The sequence below is a fragment of the Tursiops truncatus genome, chromosome 19, assembly GCF_011762595.2.
Source record: "Tursiops truncatus isolate mTurTru1 chromosome 19, mTurTru1.mat.Y, whole genome shotgun sequence".
NCBI classification, from domain to species: domain Eukaryota; kingdom Metazoa; phylum Chordata; class Mammalia; order Artiodactyla; family Delphinidae; genus Tursiops; species Tursiops truncatus.
The window spans coordinates 1,883,599-1,898,217 of NC_047052.1; the positions used below are offsets into that span (position 1 = coordinate 1,883,599).

A 14,619-nucleotide genomic window follows, 5' to 3' on the forward strand; every position below is an offset into this window, starting at 1 on the left:
GGAGGTGTCCCCTGGGTGCAAGAGCCCCAGCCCTCGGCCTGGCCCAGGATCTCTGTTCTTTCCTCAACAGCACCCGCCCTCCACGGGAGGAGTGCGCCAAGGGCGGGTCTCACCCACGAGGCGTGGTCCTCACCCGTGAGCGAGACCCAGCGCCCACCACGGGGCCTGAGGAACCCAAGTCACGGCCCCACCCCGCGCGTCTGATCCCACCTGGGGGACTCTGTCCCTCTCACCCACATGGGAGCCAGACCCGTGTGTGTCCTGCCTGCTCTGGCCTCTGTGTTTCCCTCCAGGACGCAGGACGTTCCTCCAAGGTGAGGACCGTCCTGATGAGCAGGAGGAGGTCTGGGGGCAAGGGTGGGGTCCCATGCTGCCCCGTGTCTCTTGGAGAGCTTCCAAAACCACCCAAGTGCCCTTGCTGAAAGGATGGCGCCTGGGAGTAGCCCTCACAGGGACCCGTCCAAGGCAGTGCAGCCCGCACCCATGGGGGCTTCCTACAGAGGAGGGTCGGGGAAGACCCAGGGGACCAGGCTCTCAGGCCCCGGACCGCTAGCGTCCACTCACCGTGCTGGCCTTGAGCTCATCCCCGTTCTCCTCGTCCGATTCCAGCGCCACCGGTGAGGACCTCTGGGGCGGAGAGAAGGTCAAGTCCCAGCGCAGCAGCCGGGGCTCCGCCCGGTCCCCCAGCCGCAGGCTCTCCAGCCTCTGAACCGCGGGCTCCACGCACGAGGCCGGCCTGGCATGCTCCTTGTTCTGGGACTTGGACCGCAGTCTCTGGGCCCCGAAGCCCCGGTCGTCGGTGCCCCCCTTGCTGTAGCGTCTTTTCGGGGGGTGCACCTCCTGCGTGTACGAGTCCATCCTCAGCAGGGGCTTCATCTCCATCTCGTAGTTGCTCAGCTTCTCCTCGTCCAGCTCCAGCAGCTTGGTGCTCCCCGGGCCGGGGTTGCCAGCCCGGTGGTGGGAAGTCCAGGAGAATGTGGTGGGGGACCCCGTCCGTCGCTCCCGGGGCTTGGGGTTGCTGGGCTGCCTGTGGCCTGGGCCCCGGGCCCGGAAGGCTTCCGCGGGCTGGCCACTGCGGAGGGCGCCGCTGCGGACGCCCCTGGAGCCCCCGGCCTTCTCCTCTCCCCAGCTGTTCCGGGCGCAGTCCCCTCCCCGGCCCTCCAGGAGCATCTGGATGTCCCCACCCCGCTCCTCGTCCACCGAGACCTGCCGGGAGAAGTGGGCCACCTTGTTCCTCGAGGCGGGGGCCGGTGGAGGGGTGGCCGTGGGGCTGGCGGGGAAGCTCTGCAGGGGGCTGTCGTCGGGGGTGGTGCCCTTGCGGTACAGCTCTGGGCTCTCCTGCTGTAAGGGTGTCCCGGCGGAGATGACCTCGATGTCGTCACTGGAACGCTGCCGCTTCGGCCGCTGGTACTCGAGCCCTGGGTCAGGGACGAGATGGGGAGCACAGAGGGGGGTTACTTGGATGTTCCATGTGGAGGCCCAGTCTCACCTGAGGATGGCAGGAGACCAGGACCGGGCTATGGTGGCGGGCAGCCAGGGCCCTCGCTGCCCACCCGCGGGCTATGGGGCGAAGGAAGTGGGAGGGCAGTGCTCCCAAAGCCCCTAATAGACCCTCCAGTTCCCCTCTGTGGGCACTTCAAGGATGACCAGAGTGGGACGGGCAGGGTGGACAGTCGTTCTGGTCCATGGCCCCGGCTGCAGGGGTGACCCAAGGCCCGAGAGCGTGCTGGCCTGGCCTGCTCGGGGATTCTGAGGTCCCACGCCCGCGGACCCCTCCTGACAATAAAAAAAACATCTCGTGCTAGGTGACCTTCTACAAGGCAGGACATGGAGTGTTTGTGGCTGAATTCCAATGCTTCTGTTCCCTATCTTGGGTCCTGTGGTTCTCAAGGCTGCGCCAAAGCCCAGGGATCCTACCGGCGGGGCCAAGAACTGCAGTGCAGGCTCTGGGAGGAGAGCTCAGGGCGTGGTCCCGGGACACACTCCACCCCAAACCTCGCGAGGCTTCCACTCGCTCTGGGAAGCCTGACCCAGGTGGGGCGACGCGTCGGGCTGGGAGGATCGCGGCCTCAGCGGGCCTCTCCGATCGATGACGTCCCTGCTGCAGCCTCCCTGCCTCCCTCAGGCCCGTCCCCCAAGGGGGGACGAGGGCCTCAGTTCTGGCTGACTCTCAGTGGCTTCTAGCTCCTTCCAGCCCCACCCCTTGGACAGGCGGGAGGCCCGCCCCCCAGCGTCCCAGAGCTGTGCTGACCAACTTGGCCACTGCTAGTCACGCGTGGCTGCTGATGGATCAGGTGAGACGAGGTGAAGCTAAGGATGGATGCAGACCCGTGGCCGCAGTCCTGGCCTGGCGGGCAGCAGCCTCGTCAGACAGAGCAGTCACACAGGTTCTAGCATAACCCTAGGGGGAGGAGTGCACACACAGTCTCGGGGGAGAAGCAGACGGAGGGGGGCAGTGGGCTGATGGCGGCTGCGGGGCAGAACCGTCGGATGTGCCTTGGGCACCCCCCCCCCCCGGCTGCCCTGCCCCCAGCGGCACCGGGACTCACCGTTTTCCCTGTGCTGGAAGGAAGGGGAGAACTCTTTGGCAGTGATCCTGGCGATGCGCGCTTCCTCCTGGGCCTTCTGAGCCGCGGTGAGGGCCGCCTCGGCCTTGGCCCGGGAGTGGGAGGTCCTGGGCAGGAGAGACAGGGAGGGCGGTGAAGGCACGGGGTGGGGGGTGGCTGCAGCAGAGGGGCCGGGACAGGATGCCCGAGACCTCACTCACTCGGCAAACGTCCCCGGGCACCGCCCAGGCCAGGGTGCCCGCCAGCTGTTCTGAGCATGGAGCAGACCACACCAGAGCGAGACAGGACCTGCCTAGCCTGGGCTGTCTTCATCCGGGGTGAGCCCAGATCCTGCCGCCAGGAGGCTCCCTCCGTCCCCTAGCCCGACTACAGGCTAGAGACCGCAACCCGTGACTGACTCATCTCTGAACCTCCGGGGGCGGGCAGGTACTCCATGTGGACCCGACCAGAGATGACCGTCTGGGGGCGGCTGTGCCCCCCCCACCCCACTGTGGGCAGAGCGGGCCACCCTCCAGGGTGAGCAACTGGCCAGCTTCGGGCAGGAAGGGGGGGAGGGCTCGACAGCAGGACCAGCCCGCCCTCAGAAGAGGGCACAGGGCACGAGGAGTACGGCGCGCACGGCCCGCCCTGGCCTGCCCAGCCTCCCCCTGTCCTGTGTGAAGGGGCCTCGCTCGTCCCAGCGCCCTGCACCTGGGCCCCCGGCCAAGCAGTTCTTCAGCCCAAACCCTGTCCCCTGGAAGCTGGTGTCACCAGTCCGGTGTGCGCAGAGAAGTCTGAGCCCTAGTCTGCAGGTGCCGAGAGAAGGCAAGTCTGTGGCCCGGGATGAGGCCCGACGCCGCTTAGCAGCTGGGGGGGGCGATGGACAGAGCCGGTGGTGGCACTGCCCTCGGGCGGGGCACACCCCAGGGTGGACACGGGGCCGCGAATCCAAATGAGCCGATGACACCGCCCTTACGCTTCCAGCAGCACAACCTCCCGCCCGGCGCTCAGCTGCCCCTCCCCAGCTGAGTCCGTGTGAGGCCCTTCAGGGGGCAGGACAGCACCCAGCTCCTGAGGGTCTCCCCTGCCTGCGGTTTCCATTTCTTCCTGCCTGGTGTCCTGGCTCCAGAGGCCCTGCTTCCCACCGGGGAAGCCAAGGCAACAACGACTGATCCCCCGAGACGAGGGCAGCCTGCCCCCGTTATGCACTCCACGGGCTTAACCTGGAGACCCCTCAGCCCTCGTGCGCCACTGGGTTCTGTTTTTTCAAAATGCCACTGTGCTAACCAAGAAGAATTTACAAGAAGAAAACCAACGTACGACGTACACACACGTACAACATGTACGTCATCATGTGAACCTGGGTCCAGGACGCGGAGCAGCGAGTAGCCTCCAGGCTTCTGCCACCCGCCACCTGCCGCGTCACCTGGGAGCAGGACCCACAGACGGAAGAAACCTATGTGCAAAAGCGCAGCATTGAGAAAATTCTATCCTTTGCGTGGTTTCCGTCACTCATTGTAGCTGCGTCCCATGCCCCTCGGAGTGAAAGCTGGGAAGCACCGCCTTGTAGAAGATTCCTTGGGAACTCCGCGGTTATAATTCCAGCAGAAGAGGGGGAGGAACCCCAGGGGGGCAAAGCCAGGAATAAAACACGAATTATGAATACTTAGTTTATCAGTTGTTATCACATCAGTTGGTAAACCACGGCTGCAGCCCGCAGGCTCCCACGCGGTGCCCCCCACCTGTGTGGCCAGTGCATTCCGCTACGTTCCTAACGGCACAGCCACGAGTTTACGGCACAGACAGGCTTTCCTGTCCAGCCCCGAGTTGGAGGCTGGTAGAGGCACGTACGTATCCCAGGAACTGGCAGTGCCACGTCAGCAATGAGGGTGCAGGTCAGACCTGGTGACGGCCAGTGTGAGGCCACGGTCATCCAAGGCCCATCTGGGGGTCAGAACATTGGGGACAGAGAGGAAAGGACAGGTAGCAGGGTGTCCGGCTGCGCGGGGGTCCCATCGGGTGACCCTACTCCCCACCCTTTCTCCCACTCCTGCCCCACCTGCTGGGCTGGGACCCCGGTGAGCAGCCCCAGCACAGACACCCCGACTTGGAGACCCAGGGCACCCCCTGAAATTGTACCCAAGGTGCTCTGCGTGCTTTTCTCCTTCCCCCGCAAGCAGGGGGTCCACGGCTTTCATCAGACCCCATGAGGCCCCAAAGCCTAAACACGCTGGTCTGGACGTGGCCAGTCCCGGACGGGTCGACCTGGTTCCCTTCCCGCAGGGCGGCTTCCGCAGCCCAGAGGCGCTCTGTCACGGCACGGCCCCAGCTCGGCCCAGAACCAGCTCGTGGGCCCGAGCTCGCCTCTGCTGGATGACGTGGCTTCTCCAGAACGTGCCATGGGTTTGGCTTTGGTAGTAACGGTTTATTGAGATATAACTCACAGAGCATACAGCTCACCCCTCTCAAGCGTACAATTCAGGGGTTTTTAGTCTGTTCGCGGAACTTTCCATCACCCCAAAGGACCCCATTTCCCCCAAAGCCTCCCCACCAGCCCTAGGCACTCAGTAGAGCTGCCCGTTGTGGACATTTCATGCACATCACAAGGTGCACCACCTGGGAGGTCCCGGGTCAGAGGCATCCAGCACGTCCACGGGCCATGCAGCCACCACCTCTGTCTAGTTCTCACACTTCCCACCACCCCAGGGCAGTCACTCCCTCCTGCGCCCCCAGCACCAGGGGTCTGAGCCACAGTTCAGCGCTGACAAAGCCCCTCCCATTGCTGCACGGAGACGGCGCCCACCCCGCTTCCCAGCCACGCGGCGGGGCCCGTCCTGGGGCTGCTTCTGGGGTCTGAGCCGAGTGCCCCGCCACGCTGTGCTGTCCGATCCCGGGGACCCGGGGTCGTCGGCTGGTGGACGAGCATCACGGCTGACCAGACGGGGCGTCCCCAAAGCTGGTGACATCCACCCTGAGCCTCCAGCAGGCCCTCGGAGACCGTGTCTGGCACGGGCCCAGCCCTCGGGATGCAGTGTGCTTCCCTCACAGACAACGGAACCCCGAGAAGTAAACGTGTCAGGGCCGTGCACCTAGCGGTGGAGGCACCCCGAGTGAGGAGGCTGTGAGGACGGGAGGTCCGGGGAGGCTGAGGGGGACAGGGCTGTCGCGTCCCCAGCACACCCGTCATCAGAGCAGTTGTCTCGTAGCCGTAAGAGTGGCACGGAACAGAGTAAAGGGACGAAGCAGGTGATTAAATAGTTAATCCCACTAGGGGATTATAAGTAAAGAAAAAAGTACGGGAGACCCCTGTGAGTTAATGATCACTCAAGAAAGCAGGTTTGCTTAGCAACAAAACTATGCAACAGGAGCACGAGACATGCCCCCAAACAGTAATACAGTGGCGCCGCGAGACCCACAGCCTGCCCAGTGAGCTCAGTAAGGTAATGATTCCTAGGACATGCTCCTCCGTGTGCACTAAAAACAAAAATACAAGGACAAGGTGACATCATACTAACACCTGAGATGATTTACCATTTTTAGCATATACGTTACCACCTTTTTGCTCATTTTCATTGTGCCGTGACAGTCCCGGCTTGACCATGTAGAGATGAGGAAACTCCCCTGCTGGACGTGGGAGAGGATGGGACTGTGACATCAAGAATGAGGAAGAAGGTGGTCTTCACCCTCCCTGCCGCCTCCCTCACTTTTCCTTTGATTATAAAACTAGCCCACTGAGTTCTGGGTACAGCACCCTCCTGCCCGCCCGCCTGTAAGCCTCACAGGTGTCTTATTCTAATAAATCACTTCCTATCTATCGCTTTGCCTCTCGCTGAATTCCTTCTGCCCTGAGACATAAAAAACGAGCTGCTCAGAGCCCCCTCCAAAACGCCACCTCGCGGTCTCAAGAGCAGGCCGACGCGTGCACTGACAGTGGAGTATCTTAAGGTCAGGCGGGAGGATGGAAGCCAGGGGTGAGTACAGAGTGGGTGCTGGAGGGCCCAGGGCACCAGGAGGGCTCTGAGCTCCCCAGGGGCCAAGGCAAGCACGGAACGGCGTTGATGCCATTCAGGGCACTTGCCAGACAAAATCAAACCCTTGGCTCAGGAGAGAGGTGGCCGGGCCGGGCTGTGGGCCTGGAGGAAGTTTCTGGGCCTCAAGGTTTCGGGGGCGGGGGGGGGGGGGGGCTTCCCGTAAAGACCCCCAGTGCAGGACGTGGGGCCCTGCAGGGTGAGTTCAGCGCCAAATGCAAAAGGCTGGAACGACCCAGAGACCAGCACTGTGGGCCTGGGAGGGGCCAGCGCGGCTCCATGTAGGTTGGGTGGCTTGGGGCCGACACCCCTTCCCGCCCCCCTACACCCCCGGGAGAGTTCCCTGGCGCCTGCTAACAGCAGGTCCCTACACCTGTTACTGTTCCGAAAGCACAAGTGCCGATGGTTGTGGAGCCCAGATGGGGCTCTGGACCAAGAGGTAGGAAGGACCGACCCCCCCAGAGGGATGGGGTGGCAGGAACGCGACCGGCAGAGGCGGGGCCGGACTGCAGGGACGCTGGGGGCCCGGCGGGTAGTCAGAGCCTTCAGAGCGACGGCCAAGTGCAGCGCGCCGGACGGAGGGACGGGGACGGGGACGTGAGCGAGGGTCTGTGTGTTTTGAAGTAGTGGGTTTGATGGCTCCTCACTCAGAGGAATGACATGAACATTCCCTAAATAAGCGCCCGTCTCGAAGAACCCAGCTTAAATCCCTTCAAAGGTCAGCCTAACAGGCATCATTCCAGCGCATTTCTGCACACATGTCCCAATGGCACACATGTAAACATGTGTGCCGTCCCCTCTGTCCCTGATGGACACGTGGCTCAGACACAGCAGTCTCTCCAGGGAGGGGTTCGTCCAAAAGGCCGACAGAGGCCCAGCTTTCACAGCACGTGCTTCCCTGTTGTCCCGAACCCTCGGAAATAAAAACAAAGGCGCCTCCTGCCCAGCTGACTGCCCTGGACGGGGCTGGTCTGCTCCTAGGGAGGCCCTGCTGGACAGTGAGAGCCGGGTCGCCGCCCTCAGATGGCTGCGTGGACGCCTGACTTGGGCCCGGTCCTCAAAGCCAGCGTGGTGGGTGTGGCCGAGCCCCAACCCCCAGACCTGGTCCCCATTTGGTCGACCGTCGGCTCCCAGAGAGGAGGGCCCACTGCACCCGCCTGCTCGGGACGCCCCCTCACACACACACGCGCGTGCGCACACACACACACACACACACACACACACACACACGCTCAGCCAGAGGGATCGAAGGGGCCACGATCTGGTTCCCGCAGCTTTGCTTAGTAAAAACACACGGACGTTAATTCCCCAACATCATACGTATATTTACACATATACGTTCACACGTATATAAAAAGAACATGCTGCAGCAACCCTGAAATAAAACTAAATCAAGGCGACTGCATTTAATAGACAAGAAACCTCCCGAGGCTTCGCGAACGCTCCCCTGAAGTGAGACTCGCAGGACTTGGCCGGCAGCCAGGTAACGGCTCCCCTGGGCCCCGGTCCCTCCGGGGACACCGAGGAGGGTCGGGCCAGCGTTGTGAGCCGGCCTGCGAGCCCCCGGCCCCCACCTCCTGACAGCAGCTCCACCTGCGTGCCCGGCAGTGCCTGCACCCCCGGCTCCCCGAGAGGAGGGCCCTGCGTTCCTGCCGACCAGGGGGCAAGGCGGGCAGGGCCCCCTCCAACGTGAGACACCATCTCCCACAGACGGCGCAGGGGACGGACAGCCAACCACAGGGCTGCACGAGACAAAGCCACAGGCGTGTCAGATGGGCGGACGGGTGGGCTGTGCGGTGACCTGCCTGTGTCCCTCCCAAACTTCGTCCATCTGGGAACCTGGGAATGGGACCTGATTTGGCAACGGGTGTGATAAAACCCTAGATGGCCTGGCCCCTCCAAGTGTCTGACTTGGCAGGTCTGGGGCAGGGCCCGGGAACCTGCATTCCTAGCACCCCTGGGTGAAGCTGCTGGTGGTCTGGGGGCCCCACTCAGAGAACCACTGCAGGAAAGTGGGAGCCTAGGTCTTTCCTGACCGCTCCCGCCCAGCGGCTACTGCACGTCTGCAGCCAGTCCTCTGCACTCTGCCGACACGCGGTGAACCCACTCAACGCGCTCCTGCCCCCGGATCGAGGTGTGCCCGCCCCCAGTGCCGCCCCGGGCCCTCCAGCTCTCCTCTGCCCCAGTCGAGGCGTGCCGTCCCACTCGTGGCCGCCACCTTCCCTGACCCAATCCACACTTGACTTTCTCCGCTCACCCCGTTCCTTGTTTCTCCTCCAGCCTGAGCCCATGCCTCCAGCCGGGTCTGTGATACCCCATCCCGGTTTTCAGGGGACGCAGCCTCCAGGCAGCTGTCACCAGTGCTGGTCACCAAGGGGCTGAAACAGTCCCTGGGATCTCCGCAGAGAGGCCCCCTTCCCGCCCATTCACGTCCAGATTCAGTTCACCACTTGCTGAGTGCCTGCTGTGTGCATGCGGGGACGCCCGGGGTTAGGAGTTGTCACATGCTGTGTCGTGACACCTGCTGGCGGCCAGCAGTCCGGCTCGTTTCCACGTCCATGATGACCCTGAGGTCGGTGTGGGGACCGCTTCTCGCTGACAAGTGAGGAAACCGAGGCACAGGGTCTGAGCATCCACGTCCCTTCGCTGGTTCGGCCCAATCGAGGATCCAAGTTCTCTTCCAGCTCGAAAAGGTGCCCCGAGTCCACAAGAAGTGATCGATCCAGAGGGTGAGTGACACAGGCTGTCGTGAGCATCTGCCTGGGAAGGGCCTGTACTGGGGTGAATAGCATTCCCAGCAAACTCACGCCCACCCAGAGCCTGCGAACGTGGCCTCATCTGGAAATAGGGTCTGTGCAGATGCAGTTAGTTAAGATGGGGTCACGCTGGATAAGAGTGGCCCTGAATCCAACGACACACGTCCTTCCGTGGGGAAGAGGCCATATGAAGGCAGAGGCAGAGATTGCGGGGGATACGCCGGGGCGCCCAGGAGCTGGAAGAGGCAGGAGGGACGCTCCCCCGGGGCCTCTGCAGGGAGCACGGCCCCGCCCACACGCGGGCCTCAGACTCCTAACCTCCAGACTGCGGGCCCCCGGCTTGCGGCTGTTAGTTGCAGCAGCCCCAGGTCACTACCACAGGCAGCAAGGGGCAGTGCTTGCGCTGCGGGGAAGGGACGGGGCTCCCAGGGAGCGGGAGGCACAGGCACAGCTGGGGAGGTCTCCTCTGCTCGGGAAGCAGCGGTTTTGCACACCTGCCTGGGTGGCGCTGTAGGGCCAGGGCTGGGGCTGAGGGTGGGACAGGTTCACACATTTCTCTGGCCGCGTGAACGGCCGTCTTTCAGAGGTGCAGATGTGCCTTGGACACATGTAGGGGGAAAGGCTCCGAACGGAAGGCAGGTGTTGTGGGGTCCCACCTGCCCTGTTCCGCCTCCCGCCGGCCCTGCAGGGTCCCGCAGCAGCCCCAGGAACCCCACGTGTGGTTCCAGCTGGGGCCCTCAGGCTGGGCTTCACGCCCAGGTCTCCTTGACAGGCCCAGAGGTTCTCGGGGCCCCAAGGAAGGAGGGACGAGGCCCAGTCTGCCCGACAGCCCGCAGCCCTGCCCCTGCTGCCCAAGGCCGTGACCCGGCTCCACGTCCATCTCTCGTCCCCACAGCCCCTGGACGAAGGGGACGCCGGCCCTGTCCTCCGGAGCTCATGCTGTCTTCCTGTCAGGTCATGCTGGAGATATGGTGTCTGGGTCTCGTAACCACCGCCTGTTCCCTCTGTTTTTATAACAGCTTAATTGAGGGTGATCCACACTGTTCTAAGACCCCATCTTCACGTGGCCATCTTCTCTGGTACAGTGGTCCCCTGCCTCTGTAAGGGCACCAGTCGTTGGACTCAGGGCCACCCTCATCCAGGACGACTGCATCTCCAGATCCTTCATTCACTTCCATCTGCAAAGACCGTCTTCCCAGGAGGGCTGCTCTCAGTTTCCGGGTGGACGTGTCTTCTAGGGGGTGCTGTTCAGCCCACTTGAGGGGGGATGGAGGCTGGCACTGTTTGGGCTGAGGGGCAGCCCAGCCCCGCCCACCCCTGCTGAAGGGTCCTTTCACTCTGTTGTTTGCAAGGCTGCCTCGAAGGCAGTGCCAGACGTGTTACTGTCCCGGACCCCGCACGGGGCTTGTGAAGGGCAGGCGTCTCTAGGGCAGACTCGAGAGCTGCACTTCCCTTGAAGAGAAGCTGAGGGATCGGAGCCAGGACTGAGGGGAAACAGAGGCGGGAATAACACACAAGCCTTCCTTTCGCAGGCAGGGCTCGTGCGTTAGCCCTTTGCTTTCACATCGTTAGATCCTCGCTAAGGGCTGCCTTCCAGCCGAGGAGCCGTGCGTCCCAATAAACGGTGCATAAACGGAAATGCGCGAGACCACCGACTGAGTGAGTGAGAGTACGGCCATGGTCACGGCGGCTCCCCCAAGATGACAAGGCTGTAGGCAACCCGGTCAGCCCCGAGCCCCGAGCCCCTCACGTGGGCGGGAGTGGCAGAGTGGGACCCCTGCACTGTCTCACCTTGAGACAGGAGAGAGTTGGGCCCCAGGTGAGCAGCTGGGCTCTGTCTCCTGTTGACACTGTACGATAGTGGCAAGGCAGGCTGGAGGGAGGAGCTGGGCTCATGCTTAGGGTCAAGGAGGCCTCCCACGCTACACATGCGCGGAGACGTTCCTCAGGGGTCAGAGGAGGGAGGGGGTGCCAGCCCATAACACGTCCTGCCAACCTCCCAGAAACCCTCACGCGGGAATCCGTCGTGGGTAAAACATGGGTGCACACGTGGCAGGGCCCTTAGTCAGACCAAATATGGACACAAAGCCAGACAAAGCAAGATGATTGGCCAGAGAAAACCCGGAAGGCTGCCCCCACGTGAGCAATGTGTGCCGCCCCCAAAGCACGCGGCTCTCTCTCCGAGCCCACCCTGTGTATTTCTGCGTGTACTTTGCTTCTAATAAACATTCTGTTCCACAAATTTTCTGTTTGCTGACTTCTTTCTTCAAAGAAGACAAGAACCGGGGTCCCACCTGCAGCCCCTGGCTGTCCAGCGAGTAGGATTTGGTGCTCTCACCGCAGTAGCCTGGGTTCAGTTCCCGATCAGGGAACTAAGACTCCACTTCAAGCCACCGCACGCTGTGGCCACCGGAGATCGGCCTCACGGGCACCCTCCCTTCAGCCCCAGGGCCCCACGAGGTGGACAAGGCCCCCATCTTGCAGACAAGACAACTTGGGGCCCAAGGGGTGGAGCGACTTGCCCGGGGCCCTGGGAGGTGGTGGCAGAGCCCGGGGCTCTTGGGGCAGGTCGCAGGGGAGGACACAGCCTCCTGACACCACCGAACAGGAGCTGCCTCCCAGGGCCTCGTGTGGCCCTGTCAGCTGCTCCCTGGGTTCCCCGTTCAGGACCTCCTGTCGTCCCCCCCCACCCCCCTCCCCACCGCCATGTCATCTCCCCCTGTCCACACCTTCGGGCCGCGGAGGAGAGCAGAGATGGGGCAGGAAACGGGCAGCTGTGGAATCGAGGCCTTTTCATTAGGAGAGGTGCCGACCAGGGCCCGCTGACCGATGGGGACGCTGATGACGCAGGACAGGAGGGGGCTGCGGTGAGCATCAGAGCCGGGGTGGGGGTGTCAAATCTGCACATGGTCCAATTCACAGGTGAGAGAACCAAGGACGAAGGGACAGACCCAGCGTCGCCCCAGGGAACGCGAGGCTTCCGGCCCCCAAGGGCAGGTGGACTCTCCTCCCGCCTGAAAAGTGTGGTTTTTTCCTTTCTCAATTCTGGGAAGATCTTTAAGCATCACCGAAAATACATGTATGTTACAGGCTGATTTGGGTTCCCCCAAATACACACGTTGGAGTTCTAACCCCGGTACCCCCGAACATGACCTTATTTGGAAGTAGAGTCTCTTTATGGAGGTAATCAAGTTAAAATGAGGTCATTGGGTGGGCCCTGATCCACTGTGACCAGTGACCTCGGAAGAAGACAGACCAGGACACAGACACACAGCGGGGAGACCACATGAGGACACGGGGAGGACAGAGCCGTCTATGTGCCGAGTGAGAGAGTCTCTGAAACCAACCTGGCGACACCTTGATGTCAGCCATCCAGCCTCCAGGGCTGGGAGGAAACACATCTGTTGTCCGCGCGCCCGTCCACTGCCTCAGCCCATCCACACAAGTAAGGCAGGCGACTGGCAACATCTTCCAAAATGATTAAAGTCAAAAAACAACAGCAGAATACAAAACAAGTCCCTTGTTGCAACCATTTCAATGGGGTTTCCTACCGGAGCCAGGAAACTCGGGGTCGGGGGGAAGGGGTCTGTAGTGCCTGAACCCCACCTGAGTCCCTGAAAAGGGTATTTCATCTGGTCAGACCCAGTTTGAACATCAAAGACTGGAGCAGCCCAGAGAGCCGGCGAACATTCTGGATCAAACCACGACAGCCAGCCTCCTGCCAGGCCTCCCCCACCTCCTCCCCCCTTTTCTTTTCCTACTAAAACATCTTCAAAGACAGAGGAAGAAAAACTCAAAGAAAAGAAGGAAATGGTGTCCAGTGTACCGGCGGGTCCAGCGAGGCTGACTCACAGCACAGAAACAGACGGGGGTCAAAGGCTGTCACAGAGGGATGCGCAGCCTCCAGTGCTCTGCCCACCAGCTGGAGATGAGCAAGGCCCCGGCTGCCGGGGGCGTGGGGCACGATCTGCGGCCAGGAGGCACCTGTGCCCGACACCGAGACCCCGCCCAGGAGCAGCCTCGGATCTGCAGAAGGGTCCTGGGGCTGCCGCAACGAACGACCGCAAACGGGGGGCTTAAAAGAGAAACTTACTCGCTCCCAGCTCTGGAGGTGGGAAGTCCAACCCTCCCCCCACCCCGAAGGCCCAGGGGAGACTCTGTCCCGGGCCTGCCTCCCAGCTCCGGTGGGGCTGGCAGTCCTTGGCGTTCCTTGTGGGGCTGCAGCCAGCCTCTGCCGCCGTCTTCCTGTGGCCTCTCCCTGTGTCTCTTCGTTCTTCCTCTTCTGTCTCTTGTAAGGACACTCATCACTGCATTTAGAGCACCCTGATCCAGGATGATCTCATGTCAAGAGCTTTAATTACATCTGCAAAGACTCCTACTCCAAATAAGGGCATAGTCTGAGGTTCCAGCTGGACAGACCTTTTGGGGTCCACCATTTAACCTACTATGGGGTATTAATGTTCCGTTTCTTTGGGACCTTTGATCCCAGGCCAAATATCACGCTCAGGAAGCAGTCCTGAGCCCCTCCCACCCCCAGGAGCCTTCCGGGCTTCCCAGGACCAGTGTCACTGCCCAGGAAGGTGTGATGGGGGTGAAGGGGCGAGTGCTGACATCCAGCCTCTTGATCACTGGCTGCTCCGTCTGGGGCGGCTCATGCCTCTTTGGGCCTTAGACTCCTCAGCTGAAGAAGCTGCAGTACAAGGATCCTCGTGGGATCTTGGTAAAGATTCCTGAGATGAGGCACAGACGGCATGCAGCCCAGCTTTCCGTATTAGTGGACGCTCTGTAGAGGAGGCTTTCTAACAAGCAGCCTCACTGAGGTGGAAGCCACACACCAGCACATCCTCCTGTTAAGGGAGCTGGTGGCATTTAGTAGATTCAGGTTGTGGTGGTGGCTGCACGACTCTCGTTCTACGTCCTCGTCACCTTTAAGACACCTCAGGTCCATCCGCGTCACTCCCTCCCTGTTCCCCGGCAGCCCGCTGCCAGCCTGCTTTCTGTTTCCTTGCTGTTCTGATGGAAGTATTTCTCTCAGGGAGGAATTAAGGGCCAAGGGCTGGCAGGGGAGAGGCAGCTGCATTTGAATCGGGTGCAGTGGGGGTGGTGCTGGGAAAGGTGGGACAGGTGACCTGGGGGCAGGCCAGCACCGCAGCCCCCTCCCTGCTCTCCGCGCTGCCCTGGCCATCTCTGAACTTCCTTTGTCGTGCTGTTCTTTTCTGAGTTAAAAGAAACCCTTTTCCATGAAAATACATAAAAGTCTAGAAAACCACCCTCCTGGAACAAAACAGC

At 62.0% G+C, this 14,619-nt stretch overlaps 2 protein-coding genes across 6 annotated transcripts in view; one reads left to right on the forward strand and one right to left on the reverse strand.

Moving 5' to 3' along the window:
• Nucleotides 1-6,362, forward strand: part of KLHDC4 (kelch domain containing 4) — an 81,733-nt gene extending 75,371 nt beyond the window's left edge. Inside the window, exons 18-20 of one of the 5 annotated variants that reach the window (XR_012328095.1) lie at nt 71-314; nt 610-3,371; nt 3,531-6,362. The gene's annotated coding sequence lies outside the window, so the exon portion shown is untranslated. Of the gene's footprint in view, nt 1-70; nt 315-609 lie in introns of all 5 variants that reach the window. The other 4 variants (XR_012328096.1, XR_012328094.1, XR_012328097.1 and 1 more) reach the window with 4 other exon arrangements.
• The window catches only part of JPH3 (junctophilin 3), an 81,689-nt gene that overhangs the window by 2,420 nt on the left and 64,650 nt on the right, over nt 1-14,619 (reverse strand). Inside the window, exons 3-4 of the mRNA XM_033846353.2 lie at nt 2,550-2,674; nt 565-1,418 (exon numbers count right to left, since the gene is read on the reverse strand). Of these exons, the coding sequence (XP_033702244.2) occupies nt 565-1,418; nt 2,550-2,674 (979 nt within the window). The remainder of the gene's footprint in view (nt 1-564; nt 1,419-2,549; nt 2,675-14,619) is intronic.